The sequence below is a fragment of the Vicugna pacos genome, chromosome 5, assembly GCF_048564905.1.
Source record: "Vicugna pacos chromosome 5, VicPac4, whole genome shotgun sequence".
Taxonomy (NCBI): Eukaryota; Metazoa; Chordata; class Mammalia; order Artiodactyla; family Camelidae; genus Vicugna; species Vicugna pacos.
This window is the reverse complement of record NC_132991.1, coordinates 49,016,590-49,036,234: the sequence shown is the minus strand read 5'-3', so window position 1 is coordinate 49,036,234 and position 19,645 is coordinate 49,016,590. Positions and strand designations below refer to the sequence as shown.

At 38.8% G+C, this 19,645-nt stretch overlaps 2 protein-coding genes and 1 long non-coding RNA gene across 3 annotated transcripts; all 3 read left to right on the top strand.

The window, feature by feature from the left end:
- The first annotated feature begins 980 nt into the window (after window positions 1-980).
- LOC116280606 (uncharacterized) lies at window positions 981-14,658 on the top strand. The gene is made up of 4 exons (XR_004190014.2): window positions 981-1,104; window positions 8,070-8,173; window positions 8,922-9,071; window positions 14,505-14,658. It is a non-coding gene; the product is annotated as an uncharacterized lncRNA (long non-coding RNA).
- Window positions 1,098-3,861, top strand: LOC102530013 (intraflagellar transport protein 70A). The gene has a single exon (XM_006219856.3). It carries the CDS (start codon window positions 1,230-1,232, stop codon window positions 3,225-3,227), a length of 1,998 nt encoding a protein of 665 aa, XP_006219918.3. The 5' UTR covers window positions 1,098-1,229; the 3' UTR covers window positions 3,228-3,861.
- Window positions 5,164-6,641, top strand: LOC140696408 (intraflagellar transport protein 70A-like). Its single transcript, XM_072961210.1, has one exon. It carries the CDS (start codon window positions 5,256-5,258, stop codon window positions 5,955-5,957), a length of 702 nt encoding a protein of 233 aa, XP_072817311.1. The 5' UTR covers window positions 5,164-5,255; the 3' UTR covers window positions 5,958-6,641.
- Window positions 14,659-19,645: the final 4,987 nt, after the last annotated feature.

Genomic DNA, 19,645 nt, shown 5'->3' with positions numbered 1-19,645 from the left:
CAGTCACTGATTCCCACTGAAACTAGCTGTTGGATATCATAGCACTGCTGCTAAGTACATAGCTTTGTGGTCTTCAGCAAATTACTTAAAACGCTCTAGTTCACAGATTCTTCATCTGTAATATACAGAATACACAGTGATTATTAAGATTAGAAATAGTGTATGTAAAGAGTCTAATAGAGTGCTGTAACTTATGGTTGATGTTTGTTCTGAAATTTACACATAGAAAAGATGCATGGGCAGAAAAACTATATAGGAGGCAGATAAAGGACTTGCATGGAAGTCTTTAAGTGTATAGTGAAATGGTTTTATTTGGACACCATTTATCTTAAGATACTAGACAGGCCCAACGATCAGTGGTGATGCAGGGAGATCAAGGAAGACTGGTTTCTTATTTGTAGTTAAAGCTGGAGGAACATGCCAATAGAGATGGCCAACATTAAACGCCAACACCTGCTCAGTAATAACTGCTGCTTGTGAAGGGGGGCGGGGGGAGGAGGAGGACAATTGGATCTAAACTTGAACATACCCCACTATCAGATAATAGTCACAAAACGATTTCCATTGTTACCCTGTGAAAATGACAAAAATAAGGACTCTTACTATGATCTGCCTATTATGCCTTACGAAGTGTCCCCTCATGTAGCTTAAAAACAGAGTCTACTCTAATTTCAGGGGAATTCCAGAGATATCTTACCTCTTCCTTCCCTTTAAATTACAGAAACAAACATCGAAACGACATCATTTGTATGTGCTGCAGAGTGTATAAGGCTAAAAACGCAAGGAACTTCAGACTACAAATCTTCCTTTCCCGCACCAGAGACCGAGGTGACACAAAAGCCAGCCACAAACTCTCAACAGTACGAAGGGAAAGTAAGTGAAACCTCATCTCCCGCCCCCCGCCCCCGGTGAGTCCAGCCCACAAAGACTACGCTTCCCATAACGCAGCGCGGCCACGTCCCGACGGCGGCACGATCGGACCGGTGCATGACGGGTAATAGAGTTTCCGCCTCTGACCTCCAGGAATCGTTTCCTCTCCTTGCCTTACTCCCACCTTCGCAGCCAAGAGTCTTCCAGAACTAACAGGGTAGTTGAAAGATTCACGTGAGTGATTCTTTTTTATTCCTTAAGGAGTTTTTCCATTGTAAATTAATATCCTGATAAGCAGCCTTCTGTTTCCGGTTAGCCCGTTGCCGTGGTAACGAGCACGCACAGCCGCCGCGACGCTTATGGCGGGGCTGGGCGGTGCGCAGATCCCCGACGGGGAGTTCACCGCGGTCGTGTACCGGCTCATCCGGGATGCCCGCTACGCCGAGGCGGTGCAGCTGCTGGGCGGAGAGCTCCAGCGGAGCCCGAGGAGCCGCGCCGGCCTGTCGCTGCTGGGCTACTGCTACTACCGGCTGCAGGAGTTCGCGCTGGCGGCCGAGTGCTATGAGCAGCTGGGCCAGCTGCACCCGGAGCTGGAGCAGTACCGCCTGTACCAGGCCCAGGCCCTGTACAAGGCCTGCCTTTACCCGGAGGCCACCCGCGTCGCCTTCCTCCTCCTGGACAACCCCGCCTACCACAACCGAGTCCTCCGTCTCCAGGCCGCTATCAAGTACAGCGAGGGCGACCTGCCCGGGGCCAGGAGCCTGGTGGAGCAACTACTGAGTGGGGAAGGGGGAGAAGACAGCGGGGGCGAGAATGAGCTCGATGGCCAGGTTAACCTGGGTTGTTTGCTCTACAAGGAGGGACATTATGAAGCCGCGTGTTCCAAGTTCTCTACGGCCCTGCAGGCTTCAGGCTACGGGCCTGACCTTTCCTACAACCTAGCTTTGGCCTATTACAGCAGCCGGCACTATGCCTCGGCGCTGAAGCATATCGCCGATATTATTGAGCATGGCATCCGTCAGCACCCAGAGCTGGGTGTGGGCATGACCACCGAGGGCATTGACGTTCGAAGTGTTGGCAACACCTTAGTCCTTCACCAGACTGCTCTGGTGGAAGCCTTCAACCTCAAGGCTGCCATAGAATACCAATTGAGAAACTATGAGGTGGCCCAGGAAACCCTCACTGACATGCCACCTAGGGCAGAGGAAGAATTAGACCCTGTGACACTGCACAACCAGGCGCTAATGAACATGGATTCCAGGCCTACAGAAGGATTTGAAAAGCTACAGTTTTTGCTGCAACAGAACCCCTTTCCTCCAGAGACCTTTGGCAACCTGTTGCTGCTCTACTGTAAATATGAATATTTTGACCTGGCAGCAGATGTCCTGGCAGAGAATGCCCATTTGACTTACAAGTTCCTCACACCCTATCTCTACGACTTCTTGGATGCCATGATCACCTGCCAGACAGCTCCTGAAGAGGCTTTCATTAAGCTGGATGGGCTGGCAGGGATGCTGACTGAACAGCTCCGGAGACTCACTAAACAAGTGCAGGAAGCAAGACACAACAGGGATGATGAGGCTGTCAAAAAGGCAGTGAATGAGTATGATGACACCCTTGAGAAGTATATTCCCGTATTGATGGCCCAGGCCAAAATCTACTGGAACCTTGAAAATTACCCAATGGTGGAAAAGATCTTCCGCAAATCAGTGGAATTCTGTAGTGACCATGATGTGTGGAGGCTGAATGTGGCTCATGTTCTGTTCATGCAGGAAAACAAATACAAAGAAGCCATAGGTTTTTATGAGCCCATCGTCAAGAAGCATTATGACAACATCCTGAATGTCAGTGCTATCGTGCTGGCTAACCTGTGTGTTTCATATATTATGACAAGTCAAAATGAAGAAGCCGAGGAGTTGATGAGGAAGATTGAAAAGGAGGAAGAGCAGCTCTCCTATGAGGACCCGGACAAGAAAATCTACCATCTCTGCATTGTGAATTTGGTGATAGGGACACTTTATTGTGCCAAAGGAAACTATGACTTTGGAATTTCTCGGGTTATCAAGAGCTTGGAACCTTATAGTAAAAAACTGGGAACTGATACCTGGTATTATGCCAAAAGATGCTTCCTGTCCTTATTAGAAAACATGTCAAAACACATGATTGTACTGCGTGACAGTGTTGTTCAAGAATGTGTCCAGTTTCTAGAGCACTGTGAACTTTATGGTAGGAACATACCTGCCGTTATTGAACAACCCCTGGAAGAAGAAAGAATGCATATTGGAAAGAATACAGTCACATATGAATCCAGACAATTAAAAGCTTTGATTTATGAGATTATAGGATGGAATATGTAGTAATATCTAATAATGGTGTTTATCAAAATGGCTCTGTTAATTATATTTGCTACTCTGTTTTATGTTTGTCTTTTAGCATCTTCACATTTGGTACATGTTGAAATCTGTACACTTTAAAATTTTAATTAAAATAATTTAGATGTATCTTTTAGGATACCTCACAAAGGAAATTTAAAAAGATCTTGAATCCTAGAAGGATTTATAGAAAATTCAACAATGAATGGGGAAGTGTGTCTAATAGTATTTGTAATGTCTACATCCCCTCGCCTTTGTATCTTTTGTGCTTGCTATATCCTGAGAAAACCCTATGTGACAAGATTACATCATCCGGGGACCAGGCACTATCAAGTCCAGAGCTCACTTAATGTATAGGTCATCTGAACATTAATAATAATGTCAAGCATTGCATGTTTTACTCCAACAATTTACCCTTAAGTAACATTTATTTGTAATGCATTCATTTTGCATAGACTTTAGTATATCCTGGCAGAGTTTTCCGATACAATTGTAATACTTTAACAAAAATTCGTTATGTTCTAATTTTTTTTTAAATCTGCAAAATTCAGTAGGAAATCTTGTGCCATGACAAAATTACGGTGCTATGGTGTGGAGACAATAAACAGTGACAAATTTCCAGGGTTTTCTTTTGTCCATTTGTTAATAATTTGAATATATGAGCATTAAAAAGATACAATTTTATTCTTTTCATAATTGATCTTTAACAGTGATTAATAACAGGTAGCCTTAGAACTCCAATCTAATTCTTGTTTCTACTTGGAACACATTAATGCTGGACTTTATGTTGGAGCTCTTGGAAAAGGAAAATATTCTACACTACTCTAATGACCCCATGAAACTCCTATTGACACCATGGAATAGTGTCAATGGATTCTGAAACCTTATCTGGTAGATTAATAATGCCAATTTCAAAGTTAAAAGCCTCTATAGTGTTTTGGGGTTCTCACTATGAACCCCACTCATTCTGCACATTTAATTTTCTATAAGCTACAAGAACTTTACTATTTGTTTCCCATACTCCTTACACCTTTGCTTTTTATAAAAGTAATTGTCATGCCCACTTGACCTGGTTTAGAAAAAGTCAAAAGCATTACGTTAAATCATGAAATTGCTGATTTTCAGCCAATAAAAGCAGCAGTTCCTATGGGTCAACTTAATGGCTCTCAATGAACAGTAGGGATTCCTGCTATAATTTTTTTTTTCATTCAAGGAAACACTTAGCTACATAGGTACCCAGATGAAGTATGCTGATTATAATTCTTCTGTAGCAAGATACCTTTGCTGAAATTCTATCATGTCTGTCTGAGAATTTGGCCTATTGTGCATTCTACTGCATGGTCTTGAATTTATATATTATTTTAAATCTGTATTATCCAAGGTCATACCATTTATCTAATTGATGGTGATGGTCCCATTATTAGAGGAAAATCTGAAGGGATCATTAAATATGTTTATATGTGTATACTGGAGGAAATTTTCCATTGGCTTAAAAAGTATAGAAAACATACAGTGTCCTTGGTCAAGTAAGGGACTCGTTTTCAGGCCTAGCTGTTCCTTCCATTACAAACTAATTTCTGGAGCACCTACAGAAAAAAAAAATGTTTTTTGCAGTTTCTATTTCCAGTTGGCTTGTTGCTGTGGTAACGAGCAGGCACAGCGGTTATGGCACGGCTGGGCAGCATGCAGATACCCTATGGGGAGTTCACCAGGGTCGTGTACCAGCTCATGACCTGTTGCTACTCTGCTTGTCAATGTGAGTAGTGAGGAGGGTGTAGCTCAACTGGTAGAGTGCATTTTTAGCATGCATGAGGTTCTGGGTTCAATCCTCAGCACCTCCATTTAAAAAAAAAATTAAAAACTAAATAATCCTAATTACCTCCTCCCCCCTGCAAAAAAAGAAATAACAAATGTAAATATGAGTATTTTGACCTGGCAGCAGATGTCCTGGCAGAGAATGCCCATTTGACTTACAAGTTCCTCACACCCTATCTCTACGACTTCTTGGATACCATGATCACCTGCCAGACAGCTCCTGAAGAGGCTTTCATTAAGCTGGATGGGCTGGCAGGGATGCTGACTGAACAGCTCCGGAGACTCACTAAACAAGTGCAGGAAGCAAGACACAACAGGGATGATGAGGCTGTCAAAAAGGCAGTGAATGAGTATGATGACACCCTTGAGAAGTATATTCCCGTATTGATGGCCCAGGCCAAAATCTACTGGAACCTTGAAAATTACCCAATGGTGGAAAAGATCTTCCGCAAATCAGTGGAATTCTGTAGTGACCATGATGTGTGGAGGCTGAATGTGGCTCATGTTCTGTTCATGCAGGAAAACAAATACAAAGAAGCCATAGGTTTTTATGAGCCCATCGTCAAGAAGCATTATGACAACATCCTGAATGTCAGTGCTATCGTGCTGGCTAACCTGTGTGTTTCATATATTATGACAAGTCAAAATGAAGAAGCCGAGGAGTTGATGAGGAAGATTGAAAAGGAGGAAGAGCAGCTCTCCTATGAGGACCCGGACAAGAAAATCTACCATCTCTGCATTGTGAATTTGGTGATAGGGACACTTTATTGTGCCAAAGGAAACTATGACTTTGGAATTTCTCGGGTTATCAAGAGCTTGGAACCTTATAGTAAAAAACTGGGAACTGATACCTGGTATTATGCCAAAAGATGCTTCCTGTCCTTATTAGAAAACATGTGAAAACACATGATTATGCTTCATGACAATGTTGTTCAAGAATGTGTCCCGTTTCTAGAGCACTGTGAACTTTGTGGCAGGAGCATACCTGCTGTTATTGAACAACCCAGGGAAGAATAAAGAGTGCATATTGGAAAGAACAGTCACATACGAATCCAGACAATTAAAAGCTTTGATTTATGAGATTATAGGATGGAATATGTAGTGTCTGATAATAGCTTTTATCTAAATGACTTCAGTACCCACATTTCACACAGTTTTTAAGTCTGTATTTATCCTTGAGAACTTTAGTGTTACACTTGAACTTTGTATACTTAAAATTATATTAACAAGTATTATTTGAGGAACTTACCCATTTTATTCAGAAGAGTAAGGAGCATGCAATAAAAGCTAAATCACTTTTGCGTTCTCTCTGCCAGTAATAGTCACCAAGTCTTGCCTTCAAGCATCAATTGCTGGAGTAACATCTTTGTGCAAGCAAGTAACCCTAAATAGCAGTTTACATTCACTTTAGGCTGTAGAAAAGGGTGTGGCCTGAGCCAGAGATCTGTTAGAGTGGATGTGTTTGCATTCCTCTGGTGACCAGTATGTAATGGTCCATGGCCGGATCATTTCTTAATCAGCAAATAAATATTGTGCCATCTCAGGATAGACTTGGCTGTCCAATAAAACCAATTCTTTCTTAAACTTATGCCTCCACTCTTTTTTTTTTCAGTCCTTTCACTTTCTGGGTCTTAGCAAAGTTGAGTTTGGACCCCAGCCTAAGCTCTTTTAGAAGTACAGGTACTAAATGGATGCAAATTGGTTCTTTTCAGGTATGGGGTTTTGTTTTATAGTCAATATTTCACCTTCCTATTCCATTTTTCATTTTCCAAAATTGATTGTACCTCCTTGTGAATACTGACAGGTATCAAGTGTGGAAGCTTTATAATGTGTTTAGTGTAGGGAAAAATTATTACTGAACTGATCATGAAAAAACCAAGTTATGAGTTACAGACCTTTCACAGTCAAGCTTTAGGCCCTAAGAAATTCATTTACCCCTCGAGGGCTCAGTCATTTGAACTACTAGGTGCTCTTTACAGTTACTTCTGGCTGTAACATCTTGTTCTGTATAAGCCATATAGTTGCCTTTCTTCTTTTATGACCTGAATATACACAAGTCACTCAGGAAACAGAGTGTGTATTTGTACCATAAGTGAACATTTTCTGGTATTTTGGCTTATGACAGTAAATGTTAACCCCTCAGGTAAATGTTTGTTATCTTATTGTTGGATGCTATAACATTTTGACTACAACTAAGAAATCTGGATTTTTGTCTTTTTTCCACCTGAAGGTTTGCTTACAACTCTAGCTATGAATGTATTAGAAGACAGTCCTTGTTCTCTGCTATGGTTGTGCATAAATTAAGAATTTTATAAATATTTAGAAATTAATTCTCTTCACTGCCTTTTTTTAGTTTATCTACTAATGTATGTATTTGTTGGGGAAGGAGAGATTTGCTTTTAATTCTTCCCCAAAATGTTATACCAAAATGATATATAAATGACATATACTCCAGGAGTTGTATTAAGAGGCTATTATAATATGCATTTTAATCAATTATTCTTGAAATAATTAGCGTCTCTCCTGCCCCTGAGGTGAAGGCCTCCACCTGCCAGTCTGCCCAAAATCTGGAAACAGAGACATTGAGGATAACACAAAGATTCAGCTATGTGATTTCCTTCACAACCCACCTTGGATCCCCTTCATGTCCAAATCTCAGTAGTTAATCAAATGTCTGCTGCCATTAACAGAACAGAAGTAACGGATGACAGAGTGGACATAACAGATGCCAGAGCTACCTCTGTAACTAACTCCCCAAATCAAAGCATCAGACCTTACACCCTTGTTTTATTTAATGCAAGGAGGAGAGGTCATGCAGACTTTCCAAAAGAATAAAGCCACAATAAATGGGAACACTATTTCCAGTTTATAAAGCTTTCTCTTGGAGTGTTTTTCTCTTTTCTTTTTGCCTTTAAAGTGTCTATTTAGAAGGTAGTAGTGTGTACTGCTATAGGATGTATCACAAGAAATGAAAAATCTCTCTTCTTTACCACCCTCCTTTTTATCTTTTAGTTTCTCCCTTTTGTCAATTACAAGGACACTTTTCTGATAGCTGGCAGTTGAAACCACAAGCAGATATAAAGCATGCATACCCACATTTTAGCAATAAGTGTCAGGTAAGCTAGTACTATGATTATCAAGGTGACTTTAGAAATCATTCAAAATGCATTTTTGCAAATTGAGATAACATTTTTCAATAAAAAGCGACTCTCAAATTAGTAAAGCCTGAGAAAATTTTAAGAGGATTCACCAAAGGCATTGGATCTGTATAATTTTTAGAATACAGTGTGTTTTATTTGTATACTTGTATACTTCCAACCCCTATACTTTTCTTTCAAACTCTCTTTGACCTCAATAGAAAAATAGTGACTGAAATTTTAAAGAAGTACAACGTTTTTATTTTTCAAATGTTCCACAACATTGGGAATTAAATATATTCAACTCTGGAGGACACTTGCTTTTCTGTATCTATGATCATTTTATATTGAAAAATAGAGCCAGGCATTAACCAGAAGGTAATCAATTCATTAACCACAGGTATAGTATGGTCCTGTTTTAATATTATCCTGGGGGAAGGGGTAGGTAATGGTGAGGGCAGTTTGAGGTGATTACTTTATACTTGAATCCCCTATTAATTGAAGTCCTTTTGGTGGTTTTATTAAACCAACTCCCTTGGATTTGGGCCAAGATTGATCCATCTCACACTGAAATCTTGTTTACAACATACTGTGTATATATTAGAAAAGGAATTGCTTTCATAGGGAAAAACTATTAGAATATAGAATTCTATATGTATTTCTAGTATGAAAAATAAGCATTTGTTAAAGTAAGATTGGCCAATAACTTGATTGTGAATATTATTAGGTGAAAATGTACACTGAGTCCAAGTCCTTGTTCAAAAGTGAAATTTGCACATATTTGTGAAAATTAAACACATCATTACCAATGACTGGATACTTCAGTTCAAAACAGCAAAGGGCTAAAATGGCACTGTGCTAACAGGATCCAAGTAAGGTATGTAAGAAAGCATTTATTATTATTATTATTATTATTATTATTATTATTATTATTATTTTACAATCTGAGAGACATTTATTTAAGAAAAATGGTCAAGTCTTCGTAACAACAGTGAGTTTTAATGGGTTTTTTTCAGTTTTATTATGTAGAATTATTACAGTTCGACTGCACATACACATTATATTGCATGTAAATACATATAAATAGTATACTGCACATTTTTTTAGTTTTCATATATGTACTAATTATTGTTTCTAAGAACAGATTAGATCTTTAGCTTTTTAAACTTATATAGTTATCAAAGGAATAAAGCCAACTACAAAATAAGAATCAACAGAATGCAGTAATCCAATCAGAAAGGGCAGTCAAATGTCCTTTACACATATTCAAGAAATCAAAATAATAATTAGTTCATTTGTGTTCTCATTTTTTTTTAGATTCTTCATATAAATGATGTCATATGGCATTTTTCCTTCTTTTTCTGGCCCACTTCACTTTGAATGACAGTCTTCAGGTCCATCCATATTGCTGCAAATGACATTATTTTATTTTTTTTTATGGCTGAGTAGTGTTCCATTGTATATACGTACCACATCTTTATCCAGTCATCTGTTGATGGACATTTGGGTTGTTTCCATGTCTTGGCGATCGTAAATAGTGCTGCTATGAACATTGGGGTGCAGGTGTCTTTTTGAACTTTATTTTTCTCTGGATATATGCCCAGGAGTGGGATTGCTGGATCATGTGGTAAGTCTTACTTTCAGATTTTTAAGGAACCTCCATTCTGTCCTCCATAGTGGCTGCACCAATCTACATTCCCACCAACAGTGTAGGAGGGTTCCCTTTTCTCCACACCCTCTCCAGCATCTATCATTTGTAGACTTTTCAATACCGGCCATTCTGGCTGGTGTGAAGTGATATCTTATTGTAGTTTTGATCTGCATTTCTCTGACAATTAGTGATGCTGAGCATTTTTTCATGTGCCTATTGACCATTTGTATGTCTTCATTGGAGAATTTCTTGTTTAGGTCTTCTGCCCATTTTTGGATTGGGTTGCTCGTTTCTTTGATATTAAGGTGTATGAGCTGTTTGTATATTTTGGAAATTAGTCCCTTGTCAGTCACATCATTTGCTAATATTTTCTCCTATTCTGTAAGTTGTCTTCATTTTGTTGATGGTATCCTTAGCTGTGCAAAAGCTTTTCAGTTTAATTAGATTCCATTTGTTTATTTTTGCTTTTAATTCCAATTCTCCAGGAGCTGGTTTAAAAACTACATTGCTGTAACATATGTCTGTGAGAGTTCTGCCTGTTTTCCTCTAGGAGTTTTATAGTATCTGTTCTTACATTTAGATCTTTAATCCGTTTTGAGTTTATTTTTGTATATGGTGTTAGGGAATTTTCTAATTTCAATCTTTTACAAGTAGCTGTCCAGTTTTCCCAGCACCACTTATTAAAGAGACTATCTTTTCTCCATTGCATATTCTTGCCTCCTTTGTCACAGATTAATTGACCATATGTGCATGGGTTTATTTCTGGACTTACTATCCTGTTCCATTGATCTATGTGTCTGTTTTTGTGCCAGTACCATACTATTTTGATTACTGTAGCTTTGTAGTATAGTCTGAAGTCAGGAAGTATGATTCCAGCTCCCTTCTTCTTTTAGAAAGCATTTATTGCTGTTATTATTTTGTTTTCAATTATGTCAGTACAAGAGGCAAATGCTTAAGATAAAAGACACATGACTAAAGGTTTCACCAGCACTCAGGGCACCTGCTCTAAAAAGTATGTCCACAGAGTCTTGAGGAGCTTGTCAAGACTCACTAGGAAATTACTGGCTAGTTAGTATTTCTGTCTCTTCTGCATAAGGTCAGAGGTTATTCTGTGTAGATACAAACTCTTGGTCCCATTTATTCCACATTTGCCAAAGCCATCTTCTATAATTTAATTTACGCACTTCATATATGGAAAGGAGAATATATACTTTGGAGAATATAAGAATTTTAGTTTATCTTTAAGTCAGGAAATTATATATATATAATTATATATTATATATGTAACATATTATATATTATATATAATATTATATATATAGAGAGAAACAGATGGTCATACCCTTACATTGTAAAGCAGAAGAAAGCTTCAGGAATTGAATCACAACAGAAACACATTGCTAAAAAAAATTCTGTTACAAGGAAATACCTCATACCCACATATGCCAAGGAGTGCCATTATTTTGTGTGTTTCCTAGAAAAAGTAGTTAAGGAGGCAATTTTTCCAAGTCTTTTATTGTTGTACTGATTCATTATGTTTAAACTGTTTCAACAAAGTGCCAAAGAACAATGGTGAGCTATATGTGATTTGGCCAAGATGCTGAAAGTAGTTATTAGCCCCCTTCAGATTCTAAGGAGGAATACCACTCAGCCATAAAAAAAGAATGAAATTTTGCTATTTGCAGCAACATGGATGGACTTGGAGGGCATTATCCTAAGTGAAATAATTTAAGACAGAGGACAATAAATACTGTATGATACCACTTATATACGGAATCTAAAAAACATAACAAACTAGTGAATACAACAAAAAAAGAAGCAGACTCACAGATACAGAGAATAAACCAGTAGTTACCAGTGGGGAAGGGGAAGGAGTAGGGATGTAAGCTACTGGGTATAATATAGGCTCAAGGATGTATTATACAGCATGGAGAATATAGCCAATATTTTCTAACAGCTGTAAATGGAAAGTTAATTTTTAAAATTGTATAAAAATTTTAAAATACTTTAAATAAAGGAATTTTTTTAAAAAAAGAAACGGAAGAAACTTTTTCTGATAATGTACATGAGATTTATAATGAAATTATCAACAAAATTGTAAAATTATTCTGGAAGTAATTGCATGGAATATAAAATGGAAAATCATAAATGCATTCTTCTATAATATTTGTATATATGACTTAAATAGATTCTTTAAATGATAAACTGGGTATTAACGATAAAACATTGGAATGCATCTGCAACAATGAGCCCAGGGCTGGGCCTAGCTCATCTCTTGTATTGGAAACCTGGGGCTCACAGATTAATATGACTTGTCCAAGAGTGACCTGTGGCCAAGCCAGAGTCAGAATCCAGGGCTTCTGGCTCAACTCCTGTGCTCTTTCCACTCAAGCCCATTCCACTCCTTAGATTTTTCTCCAAATTACTCTGACTCTATTGATGTTAAGCATTTCTTTTCCCAGAGCCATGACTTTTACTACTTCCATAGCTGCTAATTATTTAATTGGTGGTTCAATAAGCTCTTCCCAAAGTACACACTTAGTGAGCACATTCCTGGGATGGCCCAAATTATCCTACAGTTTCCAAACGTGTACCAGGGGGTGGTGCTTGAGGGGGCACCACACACTATTTGGCCCAGACTTAGCTGTGGCACAATCAAGGTTGGGCACAAGGATTACTGACCCACCTGTAGTTTCACCAGCCTTTTTAAAAAAAAAAATCACTTTTCATGATCCTTCTTCAAGTTGGTGATTCTTTTCTAGCCACCAGCCACAGCAAAACCAGCTGCGGGAAGGCATGTTTGGTCTCCAGGTGCAAAGGGCTGTGTGTGAGGTTCTTACCCAGAGATCGCTGCACTGGGCAAGGCCAGCTGCCTGTACGTACAGTGCGTTACCAGAGACTTCTGAGGTTCCACGAGGCTTTACCTTTACTTGCAAAGCCCACTTGCGCCAAGACCTTAAATGTTTACACTCTTCCACAAGATACTGATTACTCACTTTAGCTTAGACCTTGGGGAGGAAAAATTAAAACAAGCTAAGAACAAGAGAACAGATTGAGTCCCTTATCTACCTACTTTTTCCCTTTTGTACTAATAATTCTCAGTCCTCACTCTACATCAGAATCTGCTGATAAACCAAATATAGAAATGCCTGGCCCTAACCCCTAAAGATTCTGCTTCAATGTATGGGGATGGGAGTGGAAGGGAGGGGTCAGTTTTTTAAAAGTTCTCCCAGGTGATTTTAATGTGTCACCAAGGTTGAGAAACCACCGTTCTACACAGAGCAGTGACCACGTGGATGTTGCCGCTGGCCATGGGGGAGGGAGCACAGTCTGTCTGAGAATAAAATGACCCTGATGCCCAACCTAAAGAAATTATTAAACATGAATAAGTGAAAAAAAATCAGGGCATCTGAATTTCTTAAGGCATTCAGTCTCGGGTATTCTGATTTATTCATATAAAGCTTTTAAACCAGTGAAACCTCTTTTAAAAATTTTTTTATATCGTGCATTCAAGAATTCTTAGGCTTTTATAGAAGGACTTTAAAAAATGCTGAAGTATCTAACACAAATGAATTTATTTACAAACCAGAAATAGACTCACAGACATAGAAAACAAACTATGATTACCAGAGGAAAAAGGAGTTGGAGGGAGGGATAAATTGGGAGTTCGGGATTAGCAGATACAAACTACCATATAAAAAAGAGACAACAAAGTCCTACTGTATAGCATGGGGAACTATATTAAATATCTTGTAAGAACCTATAATGGAAAAGAATCTGGAAAAGAACATATATACAGATACGTATATGTATAATTGAATCACTTTGCTATACACTTAAAAATAATGCAACATTGTAAATCAACTATATTTCAATTAAAAATATACTGAAGTATCTAGAAGCTATGAAATTTGACGGTAGAAACTTTTTAAAGAATTTAAGAGTATTCTCATACTTTTTTCTTCAAAGACTTGTATCATTTACTGTCATTACTTTTTAGTTTATTATGCTTTCCCAAAGTCAAAAAGTAACTCCATATACAAGCATTCTTATAAATGCTTTTGATTGGCTTTGGATGCATCTAATTTGTTCCCCTAACATGGACTACATCTGGTCTCCCTATAAATATGAATTCCTCCAAACTTGACTCCCGTTCCATGTGTGTATTTATATATGAACATTCACCTTTTAAAATTTACATTGCAAATATAACAATATTTAATGGTTATGGTGATTTATAATCCAATATCCATCCCCTAGCCCTATTCCACCTCCACCCCCAGATGTTTGTCTAAAGTTATGGTTCTCAGGCACTTGGTTGCATATTAGAATCACCTGCAGAACTTTTAAAACTCTCAATTCCCCAGTCTGCATCCCAGGATCTCTGGGGATGAGACCCAGGAATCAGTATTTTTCTCAGCTCTCAAAATGCTGCCAAGGTTGAGAACCACTGGTCTAAGCCCATTGTCAGAATCCCCCTTTCTATGATTGACTTAGAAATAAGTATGTGAACCAGTCTTTACCAAGGCATGGGAAGTCTCTTGAAAGGCTGCTGAGAAAGCCTTCTTTACCTCTTAAAAGAAAAGATATAAGAAGGACTCTTTCTTTCTCTGTGTATTGTTGATCTGACCTGCTGCCACCATCTTATGACCATGACAGAAACCAGTCTAAGGGTGAAGGTGACTTTGAAGATATCAAAGAAAAAGAACTTGACTGTGATGAAATCTTTGAGCCATTGTATTATCTATCCTAGAGCCTGACCTGGGTCTCCGATACAGTGGAAAAAATAAATTATCTTATTGTTTAAACTTTATCTGAGCCAGATACCTCTATTACATGTGTCTCAAAGCACCCAGACCACACTAACCATATTTAGGTCATATATTTTGCAAGTTGTCCAGGAGGTGATGAGTTTTTATGCATGTGCCCAACATGTTAGCCATCCAGTCTTCCTTGACATCCAGCACCAGTCCTTAGGTTCTAAGGACAAGGTTAGTTGACCTTTGTAAAGACATTGCCTGGACGCTTGACTTCATTAGTGTTAACTGCTCAACCAGCCTTTTGAAATTGCTGCGACTGCTCGTGAGATTAGGTATGCCATCGTATTCCTGGGCTAGCATTCACTTATGTAGAAGCAAACGGAGAATTATTTTGCCCTACCCGAATGAACGGCATATGTTTAAAGCTTGCTCACTGCTTCTTGAAAACCACAAGATAAACACCAATGTGTGTAGTGACTCATACCGAAAATACATTCCCTAATTTTAGAATTTCTTCTACATTCGTGTAAAACTGTTTCAGTAAAAGCACAATAATAATAGAAGAATAAAGATGAAGACGAAAACAACAGCAGTATTTACTCATGAACAGTGAACCTAAGCGTTAAAATGAGGCAACCTACTCTTTTCTCCAGTGAGAAATGCTAATCTCTGTGCTACACTATTTCAGCTTTGGCCCTTTCCAGTCATAAACCTGGTTATAGGAAAAGCTTCATAAAAAATAAATACTTTAGTTCTTGATAATCCCCCCAGCACTGCGTTCCACCTATCAGGCCCAACTTAATCTGAGTTGCTGGCTTACACCAGTTCTCTAGAAGAAAGACGAAAGAAATTCAAATTCAAACCGGATGGTCCATATCACGTTGAGGGATTGGGACAATTGATTAACTCACATAATCTCTTTAAACATCTACCAGGAGAGGTTCTAAGACAGAATTTATTGCCTCCTCCCACCATCTTTGGTCCTACAAAGAGCAAAGCAGAATCTGTCTATGAAATCTGAAACTCCAGTCACTGATTTCCTGGTTGATGTCATTTCAAAGGCTCGGTGTAGCCCTGTGATAGCTGCACCGGAAATCTGCCTCTCTATGGGGTTTCCATCTGTTTGCCATTAGAAAGAACCCCTTTGGGGAGCCATGGTAAATGCAGAGCACCCACTCCTCTCCAGGGGTCCCAGACTCTTGCATTAGTGTTCCTAAAATCATCTGTTGTTAGTATTGAAGATGCCTAAATTTTCCCAGAATAAGTATATAGAATTACACTACCATAACTTTTGTTTTCATTTATGTTTGGCTTATCATGGGCTATTTTGTAAAAATTTTCTATGAAATTACTATGCAAATATTACCAAAATTAATATTCAGTCACTGACATGCTTTCCTTTGAGAGAAGAGTTTTCTGTATATCTTTCTGTTCTGTGCTTATTATAAAACAGCTTGCATTTGGAGCAACTCTTTCTGAGCTCCTTAGGTCCAAAGTTGCTTAAAAATATAAATATTTTTTGTCAAAAGGCTATTTATTCACTTCTCATTAAAGGTCAACAGAGATGATACAATAGGTTAAAGCAAAGAGAACAGATTATAATGACAAGAGATTTCAAAACTGATCTTTTTCAGATCAGCCTCAATACTGATAATCTGCTGTAAATAATGGAGGTTCACAGTGGTACAAAGTTATAACTAACTGGGAATTGAGTGTATTCATCCAGCAATAAATGCATAATGGTCCCCTTTATTCCTGAAGAGACAAAGCTTGAATTAATTCCACAGGAATGTTTAATAAGGGAAAAGACTTCATGAAGATCAAGCTTTTTCTCATCTCCATTCTCCCCTACAGGTATTATAGCTTTCACAGTATCTGAACAAAAACAGACTCTCCATTATATTCCTTGAGGAATAATTTATTAAATGTGTTTTTATAAACTAGACTTTCTGTGTTTATGTGCCATTTCCTCAGAGAAGGCTGACTATCAGGATGAAATAGAAATAACATCACTTTTCAATATTTCTCAAGCCTCAAATCCTAGAAAAAGACAAGAATACAAAGGTCTTTTTATTCATTCTGTCAAATACCAGTTTGTTTCAATATGGTTTCCTGGAGTTCAGCACCAAATGAGGCACGGTCCCCAGTGGGCCGTAGAGAGGGAAAGTTTTCCTCACCTCACTGGGGAAAAGGAAATGTGAATACTGAACCAGAAGACTGTGAAAGAATGGAAAGAAGATGAAGGAAGACTCAAGACAGAAGGTAAGGCACAGGGGAGACCAGGTGAAGAAAGGCAATAAACAACTTGCCTTTAATGGAAAGATGAAATTATGGCTACGATATTTACATGGCCTACACATGAGGTATACTGACCTCAGTATTTTCTAAAGCATGGGAACTACACGACATAATTGAATGAGATGAATTTAGTTGGCACACAGAAGAACATAGTTTAATAGCCATGTAATCATCTTACTGCACGCATGTATACACACACAACACATCAAACCTGAAATTTCATGGATTCTACTGCACAAGACAAGGCTAAAATAAATAATGACTTGATTGAAAGGAAAACTTAAATGCTAAGACACACAGTACTTGGTTATGCAAAGAAGCATGTCAGCGGCTTGAATGACTAGAGATTAAGAAGCCTTGGTTTAGGCAAACGGAGCACAGAATTTCATCAGAGGACGTAAGAGAACCCTACACTTTGCTGAGCAAAAGTGGGATTATGACCCGTTTTTGACTCAGTAAGTATGTGTCAAGGGCCTTCTATTTTCAGAAAGCTAACTTTACATTTTAATATAGAGATTTTTGCCACTTAACGTGAACTGTCCTCAGGAGAATGCTGCCAAACAAATTTATGGGAAAACAAATTTGAACTTTCTAGATCTCTTGTTTCCTTATCTGAAAAGTTGAGGTTTTGGACTAGCTAGTTCTTCATGTTTCCTTACAATTCTAATCTGCTCTGATCCTATAATTTTTTCCCCCCATTTCTCACAAACTTAACAAGTTCTGATTTTCCGGTAGATGATGAATCCTACCAGTAGAGGGGGCCTCATTCTGTTTGAAAAGTCTTCTGAAAGGCTAAAGGGGTGGTTTTCTCCTAAGGAAAGAGGACACCCGTCCATTTGTCTGCTTAATTAACACCTTGTCACTTTCCTCTTGGTCATTTTAAAATGCAACCACTAGCCTAAGATCAGTCTGGCAGTGGATGTGCTGTCACAATTCAGTTTGAGAGCCAGTCTTCAACTTTCCAAGGCTCTGGTGAGCCTGTGGTCAAGACATTTTGCTAAAAGCTAAAATAATGTATGTTCAAATTGTTACCACATTTTTCATTATGTGTGTTCCGGGCCCACGAAGCAGGGGTCCAGTTGGGTTCATTTCAAGGTGGATTCAAAGTTTTAGAGCTGGAAGGATTTTTAAGAGCATCTGTTCCAACTCCCTCATATCACAAATGAAGAGTAGACAGTCAAAGAACTTATGTCTCACAGAAAGACACTAGTGTGGAAATAGTATTATTCAGCTTTTACTTTTAAAAAGTCATTGGCCGCCTGTTTAGTCCTGACCACCCCTCAGGGCTGTGTGGCAAGTTATTTAACATCTGGGCCTCAAGTTTCCTTTTCTGAAAAATAAAGGCATAGGACCAGTAACCGCTAAGATCACTTCACCTCTATTTTATTAGGCTCTCTGCCTCTAAATGATTATTGCTTTTTCTTCCATTACAGGCAATTCTAAGGCTTCTTGTTTGCTTTATTGTTCATTCATCTTCTGTAAGTTTATAAATGTGTTTTACCCTTATGAGTATAGAAAGGATTAAAATTCAACTACACCAAGACAAAAAGCTATAACTCCACTATGCATGCAACAGTCAAAAACATAACCCAGGACAGTAAGAGAACATGGAAAGGTGAAAGCAGCTGCAGTATGAAGGTTGTAAAATTATGGCTGCTTTGTCTTTTTTAAAAAACATCTTAAAAACCATTGTGTAATGAACATAATTCAAGAGGATGAAAAAGTCACCCTAAAAGGCAAAGTGTAGGTTAACGACTATGAAACCATGGCCAGGTAGAGATTTTAGGAAGTGGAATGAAAGCAATCAGCAGACCCACAGCACTCACCCTCAAGCCCCCCACTTTGGTGTACTTCAGCCTGGCAATAAAGCTCCCCATTTTTCAGGATATTAAATGTGAGTTCAGGGAAAGCCAGACATCATGTAATCACAGTTTGGAATTACATTGTATATCTAATAAAAGCTCACAGAACTTGCCAAAAAAAAATTAGGATCATTTTAAGAGCTATGTGTTTGCTAAGAAGCAGGGAGGTGGGAAAGAAATCATGTGTAAGGGAAACATTTTCACAGAACCAAGGCAGCTCCAATCCAGGCATAGGTATTGGCAGATCTCTTAAAATAGGGACACCCCCACCCCACCCCCACCAACACACACACACAAAAGGAAAGCTCTTCTTTTAAGGAAAGGAAGGAAGAGCAACAGGGAGTCCATCTCTACTGCAGAGTAAAGACACCTCTGTTCATACTGGACCTTGGGGAGGTCCACCCCACCCTCTTCTCCTCCCGCTGACATTGCTGCTCTGGGGAGAGGACAAAGTTCCTTCTCTGACTGCTATGTACAATTAATGCAGAAGAGAATTCTGATGATGTATCCTGCACATTTGGATTAATCCTACTGGAGACCCAGGGCCAACTTCATGGGAGACTGTGCAGTCACACAGGGCTCTACACATAGAAGGGGCCCCGTGCTCAGTTTAAATCTCCGCTGTACTGTTTTGAAACTCTTAATAATTTATGAACAAAGACCTCACATTTTCATTTTGCACTGGGTTTCGAAAATACATAGCTGCTTTGGGCTGGGCATTTTTGTGAGGCTGCTGAGATTACTGCAAGCATTTCTTACCTGGCCGCTCCACGGTTGGTCTTTTGAACATACTCAGCCGCGGCCAACTGTGTGTCAAGAGCTTGTGTCTACTAATGCTCCAGACGGCATCCTGTGGGCCTGTCCTGTAAAGAAGAGTCCT